Source organism: Phalacrocorax carbo, chromosome 2 (genome assembly GCF_963921805.1).
Source record: "Phalacrocorax carbo chromosome 2, bPhaCar2.1, whole genome shotgun sequence".
Lineage (NCBI taxonomy): Eukaryota > Metazoa > Chordata > Aves > Suliformes > Phalacrocoracidae > Phalacrocorax > Phalacrocorax carbo.
Window position 1 is genome coordinate 67,059,495 of NC_087514.1, and position 23,451 is coordinate 67,082,945.

Below are 23,451 nucleotides of genomic sequence, written 5' to 3' on the forward strand. Positions count from 1 at the left end.
GGAAGAAAAGAAAATGAAAAAGAGAAAAAAGTGAAAAAGAAAAAAGTAAAACAATAAACCATTAAAAATTCCTCCTGAAAGTGCCAGTAATTAACCAAGGAAAGCTCTTTTCCCCTTGAACCGCTCCGGCAGAGAGTTGCTGCGTTTGCAAAACAACACAACACGGTCGCTGTTGTTGATGATGATGATAATAATAATAGTAATAGTAATAATAATAATTTTAATCTGTCTTGGGAGCGACTCGCCAGGCTGCCGCGGGCAGCCAGCCCGGCCGGCCACCCTGTCCCGCCGCCCGCGGCGCGGCCGCCGCACCGGCGCTGCTCGGCGGTGCCCGGCTGTGCCCGGCGCTGCTCGGCGGTGCCCGGCTCGGCACGGCGGCGCACGGCGCGGCTCTGCACGGCGCGGCGCGGTGCGGCGGGAGCGCGGCGCACACACTGGGGCGGGAGGGGGGGGGGTCAGTAGCGTCAGGCTCCCATGGCGTCACTATTGACGTTTCGCATTCCAGCCGCTCTATGGAGAGGCCGCTAGGGCTCCTCTCACATAAATGACGTTCAGAGAGAGGGAGCGGGAGAGCAGCGCAGAGAGGCGCCTCGGTCCCCTCTCTCCGCGCAGACACAGGCGCACCCCGGGGCACTCGCACTCGCACCGGGGACGCGGGCGCAGGTCCCGGCCCGGCTCCCGCCGCACGCACACACAAAGGCACATCGCGGCGGCGGCGGCGGCGGCGGCGGCGGCTCGGCATCCCTCGCCCGCCCGGCCGCTCCCTCCCTCCCTCCCTCCGCCCGGGGACGGGCTCCTGGCTCCTCAGGCTTTTGCAATCCTTTTCCATGCCTCGGGATAACGCACCCTCTGGACCTGCAGCCGCCGGGAGTCTCCGGGGTTTTGTGTCTCGGGTCCTGCCGCTGGACAGCGCCTACATGCGCCTTTAAGGAAGCGGGCACCTACAAACTAGATGTAAAGACGGAACCTCCACAGCAACCGAGTACGTATATGAACGAGCGGGAGCGGCCGAGGGAGAGGGACAAGGCGACGTGTCCCCACTCCGCCAAAGTTGCGCCGCCGCCGGGGTAGATGCTGGGGAGATGCCGGCGGCGGGCGGTGCGGCTCAGCCCGGGCGCTGCCGTGCCGGGCTCTCGCCGAAACTTTTCCCTCTCCTTCTTCCCACCCCCCTGGCCCCCTCCCCCCCCCCCCCCCTCCGGTGGATGCTCATTCGCCGCTCGGCTTCGAGCCTCCCTGCCGTCTGCGCGACCCCCGCCGTGCCCGGGGCACCGGTGCCCCTCGCCGACGGGAGGGCTGTGCTTGAGAGGAGCGGGAGCCGGAGCCGGTGGTACTAAGGTATTTCTGCTAGTTGTTGTCATGGAAATGATGCTGCCGGCGGCGGCGGCGGGGAGTTTACAGCGCCGGTGATGAATGGCAGTAATTTGTCTCCTTCCTTTAACCGCGCTTGGGAAATAGGTGGGTTTGTTTGCCCAAGTTGGAGCTGTCTAATAGGGCCAGGGGAGCAGGTTGATCTAACCCCGCTTGGGGAGAGAGCAGCCCCCTCGGCAGCCCGAAGGGAGCTCGCCCCGAGAGGTAATTGCTGGAATGTGACATGTTGTATTGAAATGAGACGGGATCTTTGCTCGGCACGTCTGCCCGGCATCCGCTCCTCGGAAGCGTGCGCTTTTCCCTTCGGAGGTCAGAGGCGGTAACGAGGGACTGCGGTGCCCCGGCACGGGCGGTGCGGGGCGAGGAGGCCGGGCTGCCCCGCTCCCGGCCCCCGCCGCGCCCCGCGCTTTTGCCTCCTCGCCTCAAGAGCTGCGAAAGAAGTTTCAGTCTTGGAAAGAGGCGAGAAAGCGCGGGCGCTGGGTTGCGATACCGTGTCGGGGGACCGGTTATCGGGACGCCGTTATCGCGATACTCTGTCCCGGGCGGCGATGCGGCTCACCTTCGCGAGGCTAGTTAATAACGCTCTTGTTTAACTTGCAATTTTTGGAGACGACGGATTCCATGCGAGGACGTTTCCCAGGGAAAGGGCGGAAAACGCTGTTTTCTGTAGGGGCGTTGGTGTGTTGGGATCGGATTTTTTTTTTCTCCAGGAAAAAAAAAAAGTTTGGGAATGAATCGCTAACTTTTATCCGAGCCGCTTCACTCGATTACATTCTTCGCCCTATTTTTCTCTCCTCCGTGGAGACCGTTGTATGTTGGAGTCAAGCCCCGGTAAAAAAACAATGGACTAAAACCAGACCAGACGGTTTTCGTCGGAGGTGAATCTCACGCGAGCTCGCGGATATCTGCCGGAGTGACCGTGCGGCTCGGGGCGATCCCCCCCGCCTCCTCCCGGTAATAATAATAACAATAACAATAATAATAACAGTCGGGAGGTAACCGGCGCTGGAAATCGAGCTCGAAACTTTTTAATTCAATGGAGCTTCCCCCTCCGCCGTCCCTCCCGGGTAAACGAAGGTTTCGAAACTCGCCCGAAGAAGTCACAATCACAATGGAGTATTTCACGGTTTCCTCCTCGTATTACAGGGTGGGGAGGGGTGTCACTCGGGCCTGAATGTAAAGTGCACGGAGGAAGAAAAGAGCTTTGACAAGGGTAGTTATTTCCTCCTAATTTACAGCCCTTACGGCTCTGCGCTCCTGGCTCGGGCGGCTGCAGTCCGGAGGGGTGCTGCATGGTTAAAAGCGCAGCGAGTGTCTCTAGGTAACCGGCGGCTCGGGGAGGGGGGCAAGGCGGGGAGAGGAGCCCTAGGGCGCTCCGCGCCGGGCGGGAACCCGCCTCGCAGGAGCTCGGGAGGGAACAAAACCCTCGGGAGGGAAAGGGGTGAGCTGACAGGCACTTCACATCCCGGGAGCTGGGGGGGGGGGAGGCATGGAAAAAAAAAAGACCCAACGCAAGGAGCGGGCGAAAGAGCCGGCGGGAGCGGCTGCCGCGGGCAGGGGCCGGGGCGGAGCGCTCCCCCGGGACGCGGTGGCGGCCGCGGGGCGTCGCGCGGCCCCCGGAGATGCCGCACCGCGGCTGGCCGGGCTGGCCGGGCTGGTACCCCTCCTCGAGTCTGGCCGGTACCTTGCATAGAAACTTGCTGCTGGCCACCTCCACTCCCTCCCCCCCGCCCCGAAAAAAAAAATAAAAAGGAAAGTTCCCGCCGGGGAGTGGACGCGCGGGGATGCTGCCCCGCGTGTGGTGGCTACCCGGCTCGGGGCTCTCCTCTCGCCTCGCCCCCTGCCTCGGAGAACAAACCGGCGGCTCCGTCGTCCCAGCCCGGCGCTTTCTGCCTTTTGTGTGATGAGGGAGCGGGAGCCGGCAGGAACGCGCTCCCCGTCTGGCTCCCCATTTCCCACCCGTGGGGCGAGGCGAGGCGGGGGCTTGCCGTGCAAGCGTGGGGCAAGGTCCGCCCCCGTCCCCCCGAGCCGCGCCGCCGGGGGGGGGGGATTTGGGGAAGTGGGGGGGAGGCGTGGGGGGCGCCCCTCTGAACACCCCCCCCCGGCTGGTAACCGCCGCCCCCTGACTCTGCCTTCTCCCCCTCCCGCCGCCGGCGGACAGAGCCCGGGTCGGAAGAGCGCCCCCCGCCGAGGCCAGGCCCCAGACCCGCCTCCGCAGAGAGGTCCCAGCCGGCGCCCACCCCCCCGCCGCCCGCCGCCGCCGCCGCCGCCGTCCGCACCTCCAGCCCCACCATTCAGCGCGCAAGATACCCGCCAGGTAAGCTGCCGCTCCCCGGGCCGGGCTCCCGGGAGAGGAGGGGGGGTGGGGAGGTGGGAGAGCTCCCGCCGGGGCCCCTACCCATCCCAAATCCCTTTGGTACCCGACGGCCCGAACCGGGGCCGCGGGGTGTTTAAAATCCCAAAGGGTTCTGGGCAGCTCCCGCGTTTCACGGGGTTTGTAGCGATGCCGTGACCGGGCGAACGGGGGGTTGCGAGCCCCCCGACCGAAGACGTGCCCGATTTTAGGGCAGAAAGGGTGGGATGCTAGCCTCCCTGCGGGGAGCGCGGCTCGCTCGGCGTTAAACCGGGCATGCCTTATTGCCAAGCTCTCGCAAAGATAGCAGAATTATAAGGTGACAGCTCTGAATGCCCCTACCCTGATTGTTTTTTTTTTTTATCCATTCATTTGGGCTTTGATGACAGGTTGCTCTTCAGTGCGCCTCCTGTGGGGCTTTTTTTTAATATTGCTGGGTAAAGAAGAAAAAATCCCAGGTTATTTACTTTGCAGGGTAATTAATATTGGTGCCGTAAGTGGAAAAGTAGGGGTTAGAATTAGTCAGTCGAGTGCGCTGGCAAAGGGCGATGTAGGAGGAGTCCCGCAGAGCCAGGAGAGACCAGACCTTTAGGTTAGGGATATTTTTTCTCTCCTCAGGTTGGACTTATTTTAGACTTCTGTTTTCTTACTCCACTTTGCACAGAATTCAGTGACATAACCCTGTTACGCTCAGAATAAAAGCAGAAAAAAGCATAATGATCTGTTTCCCTGAACTCCTGCTCATTTTCTGAGCTAGTAAAGAAGCTTTTTTCCTTCATGGGGTTGTGCATCAGCACATCCACTTGTGACATTGTCTGTCCGCTCCTTCAGTTGTGTTCCCCTGTCAGTTCTCAGTGGAGGTGCACGGAAGGAATTTCTTTTCCTTTTTATTTGATTAAGCGCTGATCACTGCGTTTTAACAGGCAGTCCTTAAACAAATTATAGTAATGGGAGTTGCCACGAAATATGTGTGCATGGAATAGCATGGATGGAAATTGGTAGGAAAAAAGAGAATGGTAGAAAAATACCTAAATAACCTTGGGAGGCAAGGCTTGTGAAAGGGTCATCCTGCTTTTTTCTTCAAGTATTTGGATTTACAAACAGGAAGGTCTTAATTTCAGAAATCAGCACTATTTTTTTCTTGCTTTCATATTTTCTCAAGAAGAAGAAAGATCCGAATGGTTTGTGACAGTATGATAATTGAAATCTGGTGCTTAGTTTAAACATGTTTATCTGCAAAGCGGGCACGAAAGATTTAAAAGTTGATTTAACACAAATTATTTGGACTCCTGCATGCCAGGCTCAAGGGGGTATTTTGAAATTATACATGAAGGGAGTTCCTAAAATACCGAGGAAAACCCCTTTATTTTCGAGGCAGCTTTTTTTTTTTTTTTTTAGTAGGAATTGTCTCTCAAGTGCTTTTGGAACAAAAATTACAATGATTAAGAAGAGATGAACTGCACTTAATTTTGATACACATTTTCTCCATGTTTACTTTTCTCTTTACAAGAGAATATATACTAATTGTTGCATTTTTATTCCTATCCTGTGGAACCAAAATACACCGTGCACTTTTAGATTGGGTTGCAAATATTAGGCTATAATCTCACAGTGTTTAGTCAGGCAAAGCTTAAATGGATTGCAGAGTTTGGTCTATTATTTCCTGAGAGCAACAAAGGAAACAGCAGACTAGTAGGAAATGTAAAAGAAAAAAAAAATCACATCTTTATAGCCAGGCACGGTATTGCTTCAACCATCCCAGCTGTCAGTGAGCCACATTCACTTTTATGACTAATGGATAAGACCAGTTATATTAGCAGCCTCAACCTTGCTTTCCTATAAAAACAGAAACAGAAATACCACGTACTTTTTCTCTCACATGTTTGCAAATTTAGGGATTTGTTGTACCACCCATTTTTTTTTAGGAGAATGTTCTACCACGGATAAGCCTTAAAACTACTAGTTAGACAGCAACCTTAAATTATTAGTTGACCAGAAATATGCTTCAAAGGCCCAGAGTTGAGTAAGCAAAATAGATGTTTGCAAGTCCTGAGTACCAAATGCTGTGATTTGAGTTGTTCCTCTGTTGTGCACTGCAGAGGCTGTTTCTTTTAAAATGAGTATCATTTTTAATATTATGCGTTTGATAATCTCGTTTACCCTTAATGAAAATTTTATGGCACAGTTGCATGCGTACAGAGATAGATTTAGAGCCATAAACTGTTTTCATTCTGCTTATCTAATTCTCATTGACACCTATGTATATTAAGCAGCAGATGTAGGGCAGCTTGAGACAGCTTCTTCTCTCACTGACACTAGTATAAATTTGAGTTGCTCCCGCGACTAGACGAGAGCAGGTTCCCTAATACCTAATGCTTAGTCGATCCCCAATGCGTATTTCTTGTTGAAAGGCAAAGACTCGAGGCTAATTTATATGCCCCCCAGTCCAGGCAAGTGTGGGAGTCGAGTGTCTGACTGAGCTGCGTGAAATGTGGGAAAGATTTTAGGAAAGAAGTTTGCGAGGGCCTGGGCCGTGGCCTCAGCGCGCTGGGCTCGTTGTTAACACTCCCCTTTGCCCTTGCAGATATGCCCTGTGTGCAAGCGCAGTATAGTCCTTCACCACCTGGTTCAAATTATGCAGCTCAGACCTACGCGTATGGCTCGGAGTACAGCTCGGAGATCATGAACCCTGACTATGCCAAGCTGACCATGGACCTGAGCAGTACCGAAATCACTGCCACTGCCACCACCTCCCTTCCCAGCTTCAGCACCTTTATGGAGGGTTACTCTGGCAGCTACGAGCTCAAGCCTTCCTGCCTCTACCAAATGCAATCTGCCTCCTCCAGCCAGAGGCCCCTCATAAAGATGGAAGACACCCGTCTCTCCCCATACCAGCCCTCACTGCCACCCTCCACGGACGAGGGGATGCCCAGCACTTCCATGTACTTCAAGCAATCTCCGCCCTCCACGCCCACCACGCCCGGCTTCCCCTCTCACCAGAGCCTGTGGGACGATCCCCCACTGCAGCCCACGCAGACCTGCCTGCCGCCCGGCCACCTGATGGACGCTGCCCCCATGAAGACCGTGCCTCCACGCTTCCCCCTCTTCCACTTCAAGCACTCGCCCCCCCACACGCCAGCTGCGGCCACCCACATGTGCTACGACCCTGCCTCCCTGAGCCTGCCCCTGGGCTCCGACAGACCCGCCGCCAGCCAGGCATCCATGGACAGCCATTCCTACGGGCTTCACCTGGCCAAAAGACCAGCCACCTTAGCCTTCTCACCGCTCGGCCTCAACGCAGCCACCTCCAGCCTGATGGGTGAGAGCAGTGGCGGCAGCGGCAGCAGCGGCCTCCCATCTCCGCCCAGCAGGAGCTCCTCATCCGGGGAAGGCACCTGCGCCGTCTGTGGCGATAATGCCGCCTGCCAGCACTACGGTGTACGGACGTGTGAGGGCTGCAAGGGCTTTTTCAAGGTGAGCGCTCTGCAGTTTGCTCCCCCTCTTCCCCCAGCCTCCCCTCCCTCCCTACCTGCCCCAGTACGCTCCTAGCCCTCACCCCGGGGCTTGGGGGCGTTGTGTTATAGCGCAGAGCTCCCCAGCAGGGTGTGATGGACACCCACCCAAAGTTTTTGAAGAAGGCCAAAGCAAGCCTTCCATAGGATAAAAGGATCAGCCAGTCTCGGCTGAGAAAGGGCCGTGGCAGTGAGCTGGGCAAACCATGTCCCCGGTCTGCCAGCGTCCCTCAACGGAGCATGGGTCATGCCTCTCTGAGCTATAAACTGCATTCGTTCTGTAGCGAAACTGACCTGGAATACATCCAACCTGGGTTTTACTCAGTCACTTGTTCCAATTAAACCTCATTTTTAAGGGAGGAAAGAAATCCAGAAGTCGTAAAGTCCGCTTGGTATTTTAGTTGGTTGCAGTGGCGCCATTTGCTGTCCTGGGGCGGCTGGGTGTGAGGAGAGCTGTAGGGCTGGCACCAGGAGGAAACTGGTTTCACGCAAGGGACAAACCCAAGCACTTCTAGTTTTATTTGGTTGCTGCCTTGTCGTTACTCTCTGGTTCAGGAGCCCAGCGAGTCCTCCCCAGTGGAAAGCTGCTTGCAGAGCAGTGACTAAGCACTGCACAGGGTCCCGGTGCCTGCTCTGTAAGGGAGAAGGCTTTGCAGCTGAATAGCAACACGAATAACTTACACACGGCAGATTGTCAGTGGAAACTTTGTGCTTATGTTTTTAAGGTTTGAATACCCTATTTTTTGCTCTTACATTTGGGCACTTTATAATTTCCTTTCAACAGACTGACTTCAAATTCCAGTATTATTTTCAGAAAGAGCTTGTTTAAGTGAAGAACTTGGGACAGACTTTTAGGGGGATGGTTCTGGGCAGCAGGTTTAAGATTTTATACATTTGGGGTTGATTTGGTATATTCTTTCCTGCAAAGATAGCAGTCATGCCCCTGTTCACGTAAAAGATATGATGGGAACAAAAATAGACCAAAAACAGTTGTGGGGGAGGGCTTACAACATTTGTTTTTTTATTGTACACAGAGCTGCTAATGTCACATAATAATAACCCTGTGACAACACAAGAAAATACGCATGTCCCGTAAAACTCATCTGTTATATAAATACAATTAGAACAGGAAACACAAATAACCTGGAAATAGCAGCTCTTACGGGCCCGATCCTGCCCCTGTGGAAATCAATAGCATATCCTTGACTGGGAGCGGTATCTAGAGCTTATTCTGCAATATTAAACAGTTTTCAGCTCTAAAGCACAATGAACAGTATTTGCTGTGTCTCTCATATTGAATGCATTGAGGCTGTTATTTGAAAAGGAACGCAAATTATGAAATAACACTTCTCCATTAATTTAATTGCAGTGAAAGATTTAATATTGAATGTTGAGCTGATAAATTTGTTCCTGTTCTGATGTCTTTCCTATTAATGCCTTTTTTTTTTTGTGCTGTGTTATTTATTGATGTATCTTTGATTTTAAGCATGGAAACACATAATACATTTTTGCATCAATATTTGTTACATTCTGCCAAGGCTTACTAGGCTTTTACAAATTTTAAATTTGTTGTATAGTTTTAAGATCAGTTTAGAGACAATTACATGTATATAACAACAGTATAACTCTATTTTTTTCCCAGGTCAGGTTAGCTTTCCCAGAATATTTAACTAAACATATTTTGTAGGGGTTTCTGCTATTTTTATTTTTCTCCCTGATGATTTTAATGGATAACCAAACCAGTTATTGTGGTATTTGACTGACAATAGCGATAGCAAGAGAAGTACATCGCAGATCATTTTGATTTTATTTTAATAAGGTCAGCAATAATCAAGGGAATGAACCAAGTAGAAAATTGTTCCCAAAGGGATATTAAAAGCGGAGATAATCTAATCCCCAAAGGTAGATGCGATGACCTGGTAATTTCAGATATGATTTTATCATTCAAAGTTGCCTGTCTCCAGAGACTTGCTTCAGAACAATCCTAGATGATTTTCATTGTCAGCAGCTAACACTAATAAAATTGTTTTTCCTGGAGGCTAGTGTGTTAGGAAATTAATTTTATCTAATTATATGAATTGCTCTGTCGCTTTTCATGTTGTAATTAAAACACATTTTGTCAGGTTCTAAGTTGATCAAGAAACGATCAGTTTACTATTTTTGTGTTGCATTTTCACAGAGAACAGTTCAGAAAAATGCAAAATATGTTTGCCTGGCAAATAAAAACTGTCCGGTGGACAAGAGACGTCGTAACAGATGCCAATACTGCCGGTTTCAGAAGTGTCTCAGCGTCGGCATGGTTAAAGAAGGTAAGGACTATTGCTATTATTATCCCAGCCACTGAAACGTTACGTTTAATGAATCTCAGTGTGTGTGGACACAGATGTCTTTACAATGAGTTTTACAGCGATGGGATTCATATCTTACTCAAAATCTGTACATTTGTGTAATAATGTATTGATTTTCTTCTTTTCAGCCATACTATCATATTTAGACTTTAGACCCCAGAGTTCAAGAGCTGCAAGGTCACGAGAGGATAATTTGACACTGGCCAAAATGTCTCCTTTATTAACTTTGAACGTTGCTCGATAATGCTGTTGGCTTCCCCCTGTTATCTCACTGGGGACTGCGCTGGATTGTGTGCATTTTGACATAGGATCTTGTCTCATTCCCATAAGCTGACTGTAAATTTGCAATTAATTTAAATGGAAACAGTATCAACTCATTAGCCCCAATTCTGCAAATATTTAAGTATGTGAGTAACAATGTGTGAGCAGTCCCATTGCAAATACTAACAAGGGTAATAGAACCTGTACAGCGTGACCATATTTTTTCAAATGCTACAAGAAAGCTGAAATTACTTTGAATGGACGAATCTGCCATTTAAAAGGTGCACTGGTAGTAAGAACATTAGAATTTGTGTTTCACATTCAGTTTTCTTTCAGCAGCAGAGTGTCTCTATATGTGTGTGTGGGTACACATACACGGGCGCATAGATGGGCTGCGAACAAAGCATGAACACTAGGAACGCAGCTGGGCTTTAGGTAAGCAGCTACATTGCTGCTTATGATCATAGGTCTGATGCAAGTTCGTTATCGTCGGTGCTCCTTTGCAATCAAAGGCATCAAGAGCAATTGCTGAAAATGGAGAATGCTCTTGTTTTTATTGGGCTGGCCACCATAAGAAAAGGAGGTGTTCATTCTGATCCGTTGTTTGCTGGTATCTTCACAACTGATTCCTTTTTTTTTTTTTTTTTTTTTTACCTAGTTGTCCGTACTGACAGCCTGAAAGGGAGAAGAGGTCGGCTGCCTTCCAAACCAAAGAGCCCCTTACAGCAAGAACCCTCTCAGCCCTCCCCGCCTTCTCCTCCCATTAGCATGATGAACGCCCTTGTACGAGCTTTAACCGACTCCACGCCCAGGGAGCTTGACTATTCAAGAGTATGTCTTGCTTTTCTTTGCCTGTTTGTTTTCCAAATAGAAATGATTTGTGAACTGCATTTCTACTTACCAGCCAGTTTGCTAAAATGAAATTAAATGTGAAATTTGGGTGAGGGTAGAAATTTGTCCAGCCAGCCCTGTCTTTTGATGGTAGGTGGACAGTGAGGGGAAAGGAGGTACAGTAAAGATCAGTGACAGTAACTATTCCTCATGAAGGTCTCAGTCACAAAGTTATCTGCAGTATAATCCATGGGTGAGTGAAAGCAAAAATGCAGGGCTAAATAGAGCATTCTTTTTGCAAAGGCTGTGCCAAAACACTAGCAATTACAATAAGATCAATTGATCTGCTAAACTCAGGAGCAGTACTCATATGTCCAGTATCTTATTTTCTAGGGTCTGAAGGCTAAAATCTAACAGCACTTCCCTAATATTCAGGTAGAAGGGTTGCGCAAAGTAACGCTGGATGGATAGGGCCATTTCTACTGAGATCAATAGGAATTTTGCCATTATTTAAATGGGACCAGGGTCTGGCTTTCGATACCCCAGCATGAATATTTCTGCAGTAAAATTCATATTTGTAGAATAAACCTTTTAAAATCAAAATTCTAAAAAATTATCTAGCAAAGCTTTACCAGAGATTATATATTTTTGTAACCTTGTTCTTTAATGTATCATATTCACCATTCAAATATTCATGGAATATTTTGAAAGCTTAAAAACCTGTCCTATAGTTATTAAAATACAGCATTGAAATGGCTTATTCAATACATTTTTAGGCAGGCTGATATAGGAAAAGAAAAAACTACAGCTAAGGAAAAACAAGATCAAATTCCTTCCCCTTAATGAAAAATTATTAAATCTGAGACTGTAAAAAATACAGCTGTACTCAGACAACATCTACATTCACTATGTATCACTTATTGCTATGTAATATTTAATACTAAAACATATCTGTTTGTAATTATATAAAAATTACATTATTCAGTTTTAGAATATACTTACATATATAATTTAGCAACTTTAAGCATGCTGTAACATCTTTTCTTCAAGCTAATCTGTAAGTATAGAATTATATAATTTTCCAAATTATTATTAAGAATCTAGCTGTTCAGTATCTGACAGCCTTTTAGGGAGAGAGTGCTTTAGCCATATTTACATGTATTTTAACTCACCCAGAATGTCTCAGGGGGTCATTCTGCAAATACCAAGGTGTGAGACAAGCTGTGCTCTTTGACAGAAACCTGCTGGGTTCCACAGAATTACGGGTGTATAATAGCCCAGGTCATGAAAGCAGTATCTAATCTTACGTATTTATTTATAAATATAAAGTTCTTTTGCCTTTACAAAAAACGGAATGAAAACTGTGTATTTTTATGTGACTTTTTTCTTTCTCCTGCAGTAATTATTTCTCTTTTAATGAAAACAGCCTGTAGATCTAATTGTTGAACAATTCTGTTGGACATTACAGGAAGCATATGATTGACAGTAAATTAATTTAGTCGTGGTAGCTAAAAGATTAAGTATGATTGTCTGTTAGGACATACTATTATCCAAGTTTTTCTTTACAATAAAATATATAATAGTCTGTTATGCTCAGCAGTATGGAAAAGACAAAAATATGCTAAAAGAAATTAAGATTCTTATGTTTCCCATAAACCTTATCCTTATTTTGAAAAGTTAAGGGAGATCAGGGAAACAAATGCTGTGCAAAAACTGAAATTAACTGAATGAAATATGCAGTAAATACATTGTAATGCTAAAAAAATCCCTTTGAAGAATAGTCCTGTACCTGTAAAGACTAGCTTACAGCAAGTTTGGTTAGGCTGTCACCCTGCTGAGCACCACAAATGGGTAGAGCTGGAAACCTGGCTTTGGAGTCAGGCCTAACACTTCCACAGTCATGACCTTAATGTTTAGCATGATCTTCATGTTTGCAAACCGTAACGTCTTGACCATCTTAAAAATGCTGATAAGAGTTTCAGAGAAGAACGTGTACACCTTCCCTCCAAAAACACCTCCCCAAACCAAAAGTAAATTACATAAGCTGTGAATTTTAAACCAAACCAGGTCAGAAATGGTTCTGTTCAGAACACGGCTACTTTTTATTTCAGCGCTGTTTTTAACTTTGCAGTCCACAGCAGTGGTATATTTAGGTACTTGGTTTCAAAAAGCAATTGCTAGGAAGAGAATTTGGTTTATGAACTCCTTAAAGGCCAAGGGCCGCAGTCCGGTCTCACACCTGTTTTACTGGTACAATTCCACTGAGTCTACACTTCCAAGTAAGTTAGATGAGAAACAGACTCTATATCTTGCCATCCTTATTCATGTAGAATAACCCCCAACCTAAACAGAAATGTTGCCATTTTGGAGGGAGAGTGCAGGGTTTAGGTAATAATCCCCACCTTCCCCAGCCAAAAATTAAGCAAATATTGGGGCTTTTGGAAAAACAAGCGTTGCTTCCCCTCTGTGCAGAGAAGTTATTGTTAGGCTTTTGCAGCTGTAGCTGTTGCTGAAGGTCTGATGAAAGCAGGCAAAGGGTAGGTTTAGGTCATGCTCTCAGGCTCCCCAACATCAGGCTTTCCGAACCTCTTTAGATATACCATACAAGTTAAATGTTGCTTGATACACGTGCAACCCCCTCCTTGAGTCACAGTTGGGTTTCATTTAATTCCCAAAGGAGCTCTGAGGAAGGGAGTAAGGCAGAGCTTTGTCTTCTGGCTTTCTCCCAGTGTGCCTCCAGTTTGCACAGGGCAGGTTAAGAAATGCATATCGGAGCCCTTCCATACCATGGCCTCCTGACCAAGGACAGGCTTACCAGCTGTCTTGGTCAGAAGTTAGGTCAAGTATCACCTCTTCTCAATGAAATAATAATGGAAAAAAAAAAAACCCACAGATTTTGGTGCATAAAACAGAACCATACATATTGTTTATGGTTATTTATATACTCATAAGTCTGTTAAAAGTAAATAATTTTTTTTTTCAGCTATTCTTTGTAAGTGCTAACTCTTTGTATCAAGCAGTGACATACAGTGATTATAGCAGCTAAAAATTATACAGTTCCATATAATCTTTATTCTAAAATTGGTCTCATGGGCTAAACTATAACAACAAATACAGGTTACAATTTTTTTAGATGCATTGAATTCAATTAAGTGTCCCATGTGGGGTATACCATACTGTAGCACTAGTAGTTATGTGACATAATGTGGCATTCAGCTTCATTAGAAAATGTTAAAACTTTGCCTTACTTTTGCCAAAGGAACTTTTTATAAATATTGCAAGCAAATTAATACTTGGCATAATTATGCTGACTTGTGATGAGTTATATTTAGAATGAAGTTAGGGTAGTGCCTTTTTTTCTTTTCCTTCCTCTTCACTGATCAAAGGATCAGGATGTGTCTTGCCTTAACAGTACCTGTGGTGAGGCAGGAGTTTCCATCAGCCTTTTCCATTTCCCCATGTAGAAAGGAGGAGTCATAGCTCAGCCCCTGTGCAGCAAAGCACATCTCCCAGAGTCTGCAGGAGCTGAAGGCCATGAATGGGAAAAATCCCATCTACTCACACTCACACTGTCGTGGCTTTCTCCACAGCTTCATTTTAAGAGGGTCCAGAACATGGCAAAGTCTCTGAAAAAAAGCATGTGATCTTTTTCTACCCTCTAGTCACCCCAGTTCTTCTTGCTGCAGTCCAGAGCCAGTAGTAATTTCCGGCTGCTTGAGCATCCTCAACTGCTCCATTCAGATTGGGGACTGAAAACATAAATGGTGCAGCATACAGATTTTTCTACCGCTGCTCCCCATCTTCTCTGTATTTTGGCCTCTACTTGCTTTACTGTCACAGGATCCTTTGGAGTAGCTGGGGCAGAATTTGTCTCCACATGAACTTTATCAGAGGCATCACAGGTGTTTCACTAGTTGACTAGGGAAGTGAGCTCGAGCTTACCTTGAGACACTCATGTGGTTAGTGTTGGGTAAGCAGAACAGGGTCATTCAGGGCTAGCACTGGTATCCCAGGTATGGCCAGAGGTCACTAGGATTGCTATGGTTCTCCAATCAGTTAGTGACTCTGAGGCTGTCCTTCATCCCTTAACCTACCAACAGTAACCAGCTCCAGGACAGGCAGAGAACAGGATGCCTACCCAAGAAGTTCTGCTTGCTGCCCCCCTCTCTCTTTCCTGCACAGAGGTGACTTTTTGGTTGCAATAAGCAAGTTAGGTGGTATCTGCAGTCCAAGTGGCACACCTGTAATAAGGTCCTCCCAGGCTGCCAGCCCACTGTTACCAATCAGGAAAGAGGTGTGGGTCCTTCTGCTTCTACTCTTACTCGGGGAGTTGCTAGGGAGACCTTTAGTCTGAAGGACTCAAGCCCTAAGTGCATGTAGAAAGTAATTTCCAAAGGGCATGCACTCTTCTTTCAGCCATGAAGACCACCCCAGCCTTTCCTTGGCTGAGTCCCAGAGAGAGAGCGCAGGTATGAAGTCTCTCCCAGAAATAACCAACAAGATGCCTGATGGGGAGCATGTTGTTAAAATAAATCCCAAATCATTCAGCTCCTGCTCAGAAAATCAGCAATGCTTTCCAAGCACAGAATCAGACTAAGCCATGAAAGCTCCTGTTGTATTTTGTGCCAAGAGTGAGAAAGCAGTGTCACAGGAGCGACAGGGATCCACTGGTGAGGAAGTAGGAGATAGCAGGGAGGGAGCTGTCAGAGGGTCACAAGGAAGCTGAGCAAGCTGAGCTTGTCGAGTGGTTGTCTGGAAGAGTTATGGCTGCATCAGCAGGATAATAGGTTCTCCTGAACCTTAAATGCTTCTCTTTGAAGGATAAGAGTTGATACGGGGCAGCTGTTTTACTTTGAACCAATTCTGTATTCAAATGAAGCAATGCTGCATGTGTCAGATAAAGCATGATTTATCTTACGTGTCTCTATCACTGTCAGATAAAATGCGGTTTGAGAGGTTTTGGAAGAAATCTGTGTTTTGGTCATACTGAGACAAATTAATCAATAGGAAAAGTGTTTAATTGTAGTAAGTTAAATAGTATTCCTCTTCTAGTGTGATGGAAATTATCCTACCCACCAGGTTTCTGTTTCTGTTTACTAATAGCATATAGGTACTTGTAAACTGTGATAAGTATGACATTTCATTTATAAATTCTAAAATTAATTTTATTTATAAATTTAGAAATGAAAGGATTTCTATACGTGTGGAAATATTTTTGCAATATACCTCTGAACAGTAACACGCCTGTGGGCAGCCAAATAGGAAGATAGATGTAGACCTATTTATTATGCCTTTGATAATAATACCAGCTTTGCCACAGAAGGAAATGTTGTTGGGCAGGTAATGCCGTATGTTTCACAGAATGCCCTTAAATGCATATAACGTTGCTTTCTGTGGCTTTCATTTTAGTACTGTTCCACTGATCAGGCTGCTGCAGGCACAGATGCAGAACATGTACAACAGTTCTATAATCTTCTGACTGCCTCCATTGACATAACTAGAGGCTGGGCAGAAAAAATCCCAGGATTTACTGACCTCCCAAAAGAAGATCAGACATTACTCATAGAATCAGCTTTTTTGGAGCTGTTTGTACTAAGACTCTCCATCAGGTAACTATTTATTTCATTTCCTCTTAAGCTGATGTGAAAAGTCATCCATCTAAATATTTTTAAGGAATAAATATGGCGCTATCTTTGAACGTTGTCAATTGTACCAAAAAACCCACAAAACATCAGCAATGTCTGAACCCGCAGCATATGATGTTTGTTTTGTTTTACACTGCAGAGAAAAAACAAGAAAGCGATTTAAAAAGAGAGCATAGGTCTTGCTAATGTGCTCCTTTTTATTTGGTATACCCCATCCTCATCTTCCATAGCAATCGAAATTGATCCTCCAGTACTATTTGAGCAAGTTTGCTTCATACTCATCAGCATAAAATATAGAAAAGTACCCTCAGTATGAAAGCTTTTTCCTTTTCCCCCTTCTTTTGCACATGCACATCTTTTGTCATCTATTTTTGAAAGGGAAGAAGCAGCTTTAAAATCTTGTTCAGATTGTCCTCTTCTTAATGCCAAGTCCTTTAATGGAGTGAGATGCTCTTTGTCAGTCTGGCAGTAGTTAAGACACTTTACCAAAAACACTTTCAGGGACCAGGGAAATTCCAAACCGGCGACTTGAATTCTGCCCTTGTTTCTTTAGGTTGAAAATTACCTTTGCACGTCGCTTTTAACAGGGATATTGGCAATAGGGAGGGAAGGAGAGGAGAGCTTGGCTGTAATATCTCTCTTACAGACAGGTTTTCACATAAAACAGTTCATGATGTTATGTGTATTGTGGTGCATTATTTTCCATTGTTCTTTCCTTATCAATTTTTACAATATGAAAAATGCAGCTGAGACTAAGTAAATGCTGAAAGTTGCAGAATCTCTTCTTTCTCCAGTTTTTATTAGTTTTGTATTTCAAAATGCACTCACTTAGTATTCCTTTGGTTCAAACATACAGTATTTAATGTAAAATGTCTTCTCTGTTTATGCCTTTGGGCAGGACCAAAATCTTAACTAATTAGACAGTCTACACCACATGCTACAGCTAACCTCAGGCTTATAACTCTACCAAGTAAGCAATCACAGAAGCTTGTTTGTTGTACTTTGGCCCCAAGGGAGAGACATATTGTCAAATGTGAATGCCCACATATGTCTCGGGATAATATGCCTTGGATTTTAAATGACAGACACTTCAATACTGGTTATGCATTTTGCTGGAAAGTAGAAAATGCATTTCTAATTTTTTCAATTATTTTTATTTGAGGTCTGATACTGCTGAGGATAAGTTTGTATTCTGCAATGGACTTGTGCTTCATAGACTTCAGTGCCTTCGTGGATTTGGGGAGTGGCTCGACTCTATTAAAGACTTTTCCTTAAACTTAAAGAGCCTTAACCTTGATATCCCAGCCTTAGCAAGTTTATCAGCTCTAACTATGATTACAGGTAAGTGCTCCTTTGTTAATAGAAAGCTTCAGACTCCAGTGCTTTGCTTTAATGTAGATTCAAGCAATTTCAATTAACTTAGCTATATTCAGGGAAAGGAGGTATGATTTTTAAACATTGCAACGACCCTACCAAAAATGTGGACTAACATTAGGCCACCAGATACCCCTGTTAAAATGTAATCTAACTATTTCTCCATGGTTTCATTAGTTTCTTGGAATAGGCTCTAAAAAGCAAACTGCTTCCAAGCAAAATGTGTTGCTCCTACAAAAATATTCAAAATACTTGATGAATGCACAGAAAAGCCTAATGAAATGACCAGAGCTAGGTCTTCTGTGTAGGAATACTAATATCAGGGTAGCTCGAGCGCTAGAAGCCATACAGCTAGTCTAACTCACCTCCCAGCAAGATAGCTAGACCAGAAAGAGTGCTTCACAAGGGAAAGCAGGCTGCTTTTGGTAGCCAAGCTACTGTAGGTGTTTCCTGTAATGCTTTTTTGGGAGAGAAAATAGGAGAATAGTATGAAAAAAATCCTCTTCTGCAGTTGTACAAAAGCTTTTGGGCATGCGCGTGACCATATCACCCCTTTTGCCTGCTGGGGTGAACAGCAGGAAACTGATGTCAGAATCTGCCAAATCTGGCCAATAAGTACAAAACAGGGGAACATAACCTTATAAAGCGTAATTTTCTCATTCCTGAAATAACACAGCCCCTTGAAGTACACACTGCATGCCTTGGGCTTCTTGCAACTGAAGAGGCATGGCTGATGGAAGCAGGAACGGTTGTGAGTAAGGGTGTCTGACCACCACACAGCAGAAGTCAGAGCAGCAGTCATCTCTACTGAGGGCCTCACACTCATTTCAGAAAAGCTGGTACTATAAAGGTGCAACTGTGTCATCAGTGTGAGACAGGGCTTCACTGTGCCTTGGAGCTGGATCTTTCCAGGGATGCTATAAGCTCCACTGGGCTGGATACTGATTTCCTCCTGCACTTCAGGCATCCACCAGTTTGCAGGCAGCAGCCTTAACAATATCAGCTGCAGTCTTCATTTTACCTAGGATGAGATGATGCTAGGGAAACACTGGGATAAAACACTCAATGACAAACGTAAAGACTCTAAATTGGCTAATTCCCACTGACAATTGTGGGGCCAAGACTTCGGCTTCAGACTTTGCATGGTATGCTTCCTTCCTGCATTTGGGTGAAGAGTTAATGTATACATGTTCTAACATTAACTCTCTGCTTCTTAAGAAAAGTATTTTCAGGTTTTTAGTTAATTTCTGTTATTTCTTCTGTAGTTGGAAAGGATATATTAAGGTCCAGTTTCTAGTTTCTTTGATAAAATGCTTAAGTCCGGAGTAACTCATTGGAGGTGCTTTGTTCTGTATGAAAAATTTTCCAAATAAGTGATATGTTAAAGTGAGAAAGAACATTCCCAGCTGGATTTTTTACTCCTATATGTAACATGATAAATCTTTGTTTAGTTAGACACTGTTTGCTTGCCCTTACATAAAGAGCCAAAGTTGTCCAGTGGCTGGCTCAGGTCGCCCTAAGATAGAAATAGCTTTTAATTGATAACAACCCACATTTTTTCCTTTCCTTGATAACAATCCTTTCAGGACTTGGCTGTATTTTCCTGTTTTTCCCAAAGTTTCTAAAAAAATGGAAGTAACTGTTGCCTTTAAAAGGAGAGCATTTCTGTCCATAGAAGCTTTGAGGTTTTCTGTGTTTGTCAAGCTTTTCTCGATTTTCACAGTAAGGACAGTCACCATTGGAATAATCTCCCCAGGGAAGTGGTTGACTCAGCCACGTTGGACACCTTTAATAGTAGTCTGGACAGGGTGCTGGGCCATCTTGTCTAGGCTGCGCTTTTCCTAGAAAGGTTGGACTAGATGATCCCTGAGGTCCCTTCCAACCTGGGATTCTGCGATTAACGAACCCTGATGATGTGTTTGGAGCTCCAAAGCTCCATGTCCTATCTCAACCACAGCTGCAGGTCACAGCATAGGATGCATGGTTATAGGCATATAAGACCATTTGTTCCATTTAGTAATTTTGAAGAGAACGACAGGAGACCTAGTGAGTATCACAATACTCGCTAATGCACTGCTTGCTTTGAGTGAAACTAAAGATATGCATAACATAAAACAGAAAAATATTCTGTAATATTTTTCATTGTATAATCCGTTAGGAAGTCCATATATTTGAGCTTTTTCTGGTTTGTTCATACTTCCTGGGAATTTGCAGTATGTTGCCTAGAAGGAAAAGCATCATGTCGGATTGCTGCTGAATTTTCAAGTTCCTTCTGATAGGACATCAGCTTGAAAGAGCACCCAGAATGAAAAAAGTGACGTCTGGTTTATTGTAGGTGGCTTGCAAATGGTTAACTTAAACTCTGCAATGCCAAAGCACATATTTTTCTTTAAGGTACTCCTTTAGGATCTTCCTCTCTCTGTCTCTCTTCTCTTTTTTTACTTCCTTCAGTTGGTTAAGAAGGGCTGGACACAACTTCCTCCAGAGCAGATCGGTAGTGCTCTGGGCATTAGCCAGAAGAAAGTAGTTGGGAAACTACACGTGTCACTCACCCCACATCCCCATGAAAGCAAGAAATAAGTTCTATCCTGTTCTTTTTCTTTGGATGACCTATTCCGATGGGATGTAGGATCTGATGAGCTAAAGAAGAGTGCCAACATGGAAATAAAACACTGGTTGTCCTTAGTTCCACATGGATGATTTCTATCAGTTTAGTGTGTTGCATGGATCACAAGTGTTCCTGCACAACCACTCCATGCTGGACTGGATAGCATTGATGATGCAGCTTTGCAGAGTAGACCAGATATTAACTCAGCCTGTTCTTGAAAATGCTTCCTTAACTTCCCAAATTACAATTTATAATGCTCTGCTTTACAGTTTTTCTAACAGTGTCAAAATATAAAGGTTGACACTCCAATGTAGATTATCTCAAGGGCGCACTCTAATTTAGCCTCAAATTTCTGTCTGCTCTAAAACTGCTAGTGTTTTCTCTCTCTCTCTCTCTCTCTCTCAACTTTCTTTTCCTCTCTGCCTCTTCCTTTCTCTTTCTACATCAAAATATTATTGTTTTGCCCACTTGACACTCTCAGTGGGATGCTGCTGTGTACAGAGCATTCTAGCCCTCATTCAGCCAAGCTTTTCCGGCATATGTTTTATTTTAAGTGTGTTACAGACCAGCCCAGAGCTACTGTATATATTGGGCTTATTCACACTCCTAATGCTTTGTTAGGCTGGCACCAGAACATTGAAGAATATTGTGAGGTTTCAATTAATTATGAGTTTGTGTTTGTCTTCCTGCTGTTGGGCTTTCTGTTCCAGTTTACAAACACAATTTTTAGCACCATCAGTCATACCAAGAAATAGTAAGGAGTCTGGTCTGGCTAAAAAGGGTCTGGCTGCTGCAGTTCCCTTCTGATCATGAATTTGTCCAACTTCCCTGTGGAAGGGAGACTCACCTACTCTTCAGCAGCAGATATCCTTCAGTCCTGTTGCCAGGATCCTCTGGAGTGGGTGCTTCGTGTGCTGGGTCTACATACGAGCAGGTGGCAGACTGGAGGAGTGTAGGAGAGCCAGTTATAAAAAAAAACCAACCTCTCCAGATTGCATTGTCTGCCTTCCCCCTGCCACTTTGCTGAGGGAAATACTGTCAGCATCAAAGTGAAGTACTCACTCCTCCTTCTCCCCTCCCACCCTTTTGCTGAGGCAAGAACTCTTTCCTCCTACAGCAACCAGCAGCTTCTGTGCTATGTTGTGGTTTTCTTAAAGGAGGGAGCAAACTATGATGTCCTGTGTGGTCATTCAGCTCATCTGACTTTAGGTGCCTTGCACAACTTTTGGAGAATACAGGGCACCTCCAGAAGACATTTCTGCCATCTTGAACGTCTTCTAAAAACACTCATCCTTTCACTGATGGTAGGACGAGCTCAAGAAATCTGCGCTCCTGGCTTGAGCACCCTTGTGAAGTGCCTGAGAGTTAGGCAGGATGGATAAGGGCCAGACTGCAACAGGAAAGGAGACTCTTGGATCTGCCGAGTTGCAAACTTACTGTGTAAGTGTGCACAAGACACGCAGAAAGCTGTAGGCACTGAGTCTTGTGTTTGAGTTATGGAAGGGGAAGAGGATTGTGAAGGAGGAAGAGAAAATCAGATAACTATATTGAAACTGAGACAATCAACAGGCCTATTTTAAGTCTGCAGCACAAATCTGTTGCATTTCTGATTGGACTGACACTTCAGAATGAATTAAGACTAAAACTGTCCCACCCTGACACAGAGCACAGAGCACAAAGGTCTTTGAGATAACTCAAGGTCTTTGAAATACATTCTTTGAGAAGAATTCCTCATAAAGGTAGCGCTCAGCCTGCCTATCCCTGGCATAACCTACCCCATGTCAGAGAGTAGGGAAAAAAGGACTAGTACAGCTGGTGATGGGTTTTCCTGCCCTTTTACTGTCTTCCTATCAAGTTTTTGCTGATCAGCATAATTATAGCACAGGCTCGCATTGAGATTCCTGGGAAAAGGAGAAAGGTGTAAAAAACTTGCTGCATTCAGTTTGCCAGGAAGAGCTGTTAAGTTTGCAGAGCTTTAGAGGCAAGACTTCCGATGAATCATTTTGACAGGTTTATGGAGAGCATCTTTGCCATAAATCACCATTTTTTCTTGCAAAAATCAATGGTAGCTTAAAACAAAAGGCTGAGAAATCCTATATTCACTTTACCTGGCACATTTTTAGTTCTCATTATAAGAAAGTCTGAATACAGTAGTATTTACACACCTCCTCAACCAGTTAGAGAAGATCTATTGTTTTTGACTAGCTGTCCTTCTTGGGAAAAATCTTGGCCTTATCATTCCTGTGTGGATAAGAACATCCCATGGAAGGCAGCGAATGGTTAGAGGTCATCAGCTTCAGTGCCAGTGCACACACTTTTTACAGGTGCCTCATGCTGCTCCCTTGAGGTTAAGTGAGAAAGACTGTGGGCCTTTCTTTGCCCAGACAAGACTGGTTGTGTGGAAAAGGCAAGAAAATATGTATCCTGCTATTTGAACACTATTAAATTTAACTCTTTGAGTCCTCAGGTCTACCTCAGAGATGAGTTGTTTCTTATACTAGTACGTTTCTCAGAAACTAGTTGGATGCTAACACCAGAGACTGCGATGGCAGTGCCAGGGCATGCAGTGCCCTTTACTATTGGAAGGGCTTCTACATAGATGGCTTTGGTTTTTCAGTGGGTCCACAAGGGATGCCTTAGGGATTGGAGACTGAAAACCCCTTTTTCCAGTGAGGCAGTTCCAGTCCCAAGAAACTACCTTTGTAGAGATTTCCAAGTAGCAAAGGCAATTGCATGGCATTTCACGCAGGAGAGGACAGCCTCGTTTATAGGAGACTGCTTTAATATTGTAGCACCAGATTGTGGCTTAAGGATGGAGTATGTCTTATTTCTGAATTTTCATGATTTTGCTATTCAGAGTAAGGCTATTAATATTATAATCCTTGCACATACTGTGTTTTGTATCAGTATGTTTCATGGCTAGCCACCAAAGACACGATTTGTTCATGAAACCTTCTGAGCTTGTCAGTCTGAGACAAAGACTGTTTAGTTCTGGCTGGCAATGTTAACAATGTTGCTGTGTGCTCCAGAGCCAGAGATAATTTTCCATACTCTGCTGCAAGGTACACACCTACTGAGGCATTGGTTTAAAAATGTGCTCTGCTAATTTGTAGCCAGGTTTTGGATCCATTCTAGTATTTATTTCACCTCC

At 45.3% G+C, this 23,451-nt stretch overlaps 1 protein-coding gene across 2 annotated transcripts in view; it reads left to right on the top strand.

Annotated features, from left to right (window-relative positions):
* Positions 1-534: 534 nt before the first annotated feature.
* The window catches only part of NR4A3 (nuclear receptor subfamily 4 group A member 3), a 29,296-nt gene continuing 6,379 nt past the window's right edge, over positions 535-23,451 (top strand). The window contains exons 1-7 of one of the 2 annotated variants that reach the window (XM_064443155.1): positions 535-982; positions 3,530-3,685; positions 6,306-7,195; positions 9,413-9,542; positions 10,501-10,673; positions 16,083-16,282; positions 17,481-17,659. In XM_064443155.1, the coding sequence (XP_064299225.1) occupies positions 6,308-7,195; positions 9,413-9,542; positions 10,501-10,673; positions 16,083-16,282; positions 17,481-17,659 (1,570 nt within the window). In that variant the 5' untranslated portion in view covers positions 535-982; positions 3,530-3,685; positions 6,306-6,307. Of the gene's footprint in view, positions 983-3,529; positions 3,686-6,305; positions 7,196-9,412; positions 9,543-10,500; positions 10,674-16,082; positions 16,283-17,480; positions 17,660-23,451 lie in introns of those variants that run through there. The other variant, XM_064443156.1, reaches the window with a different exon arrangement.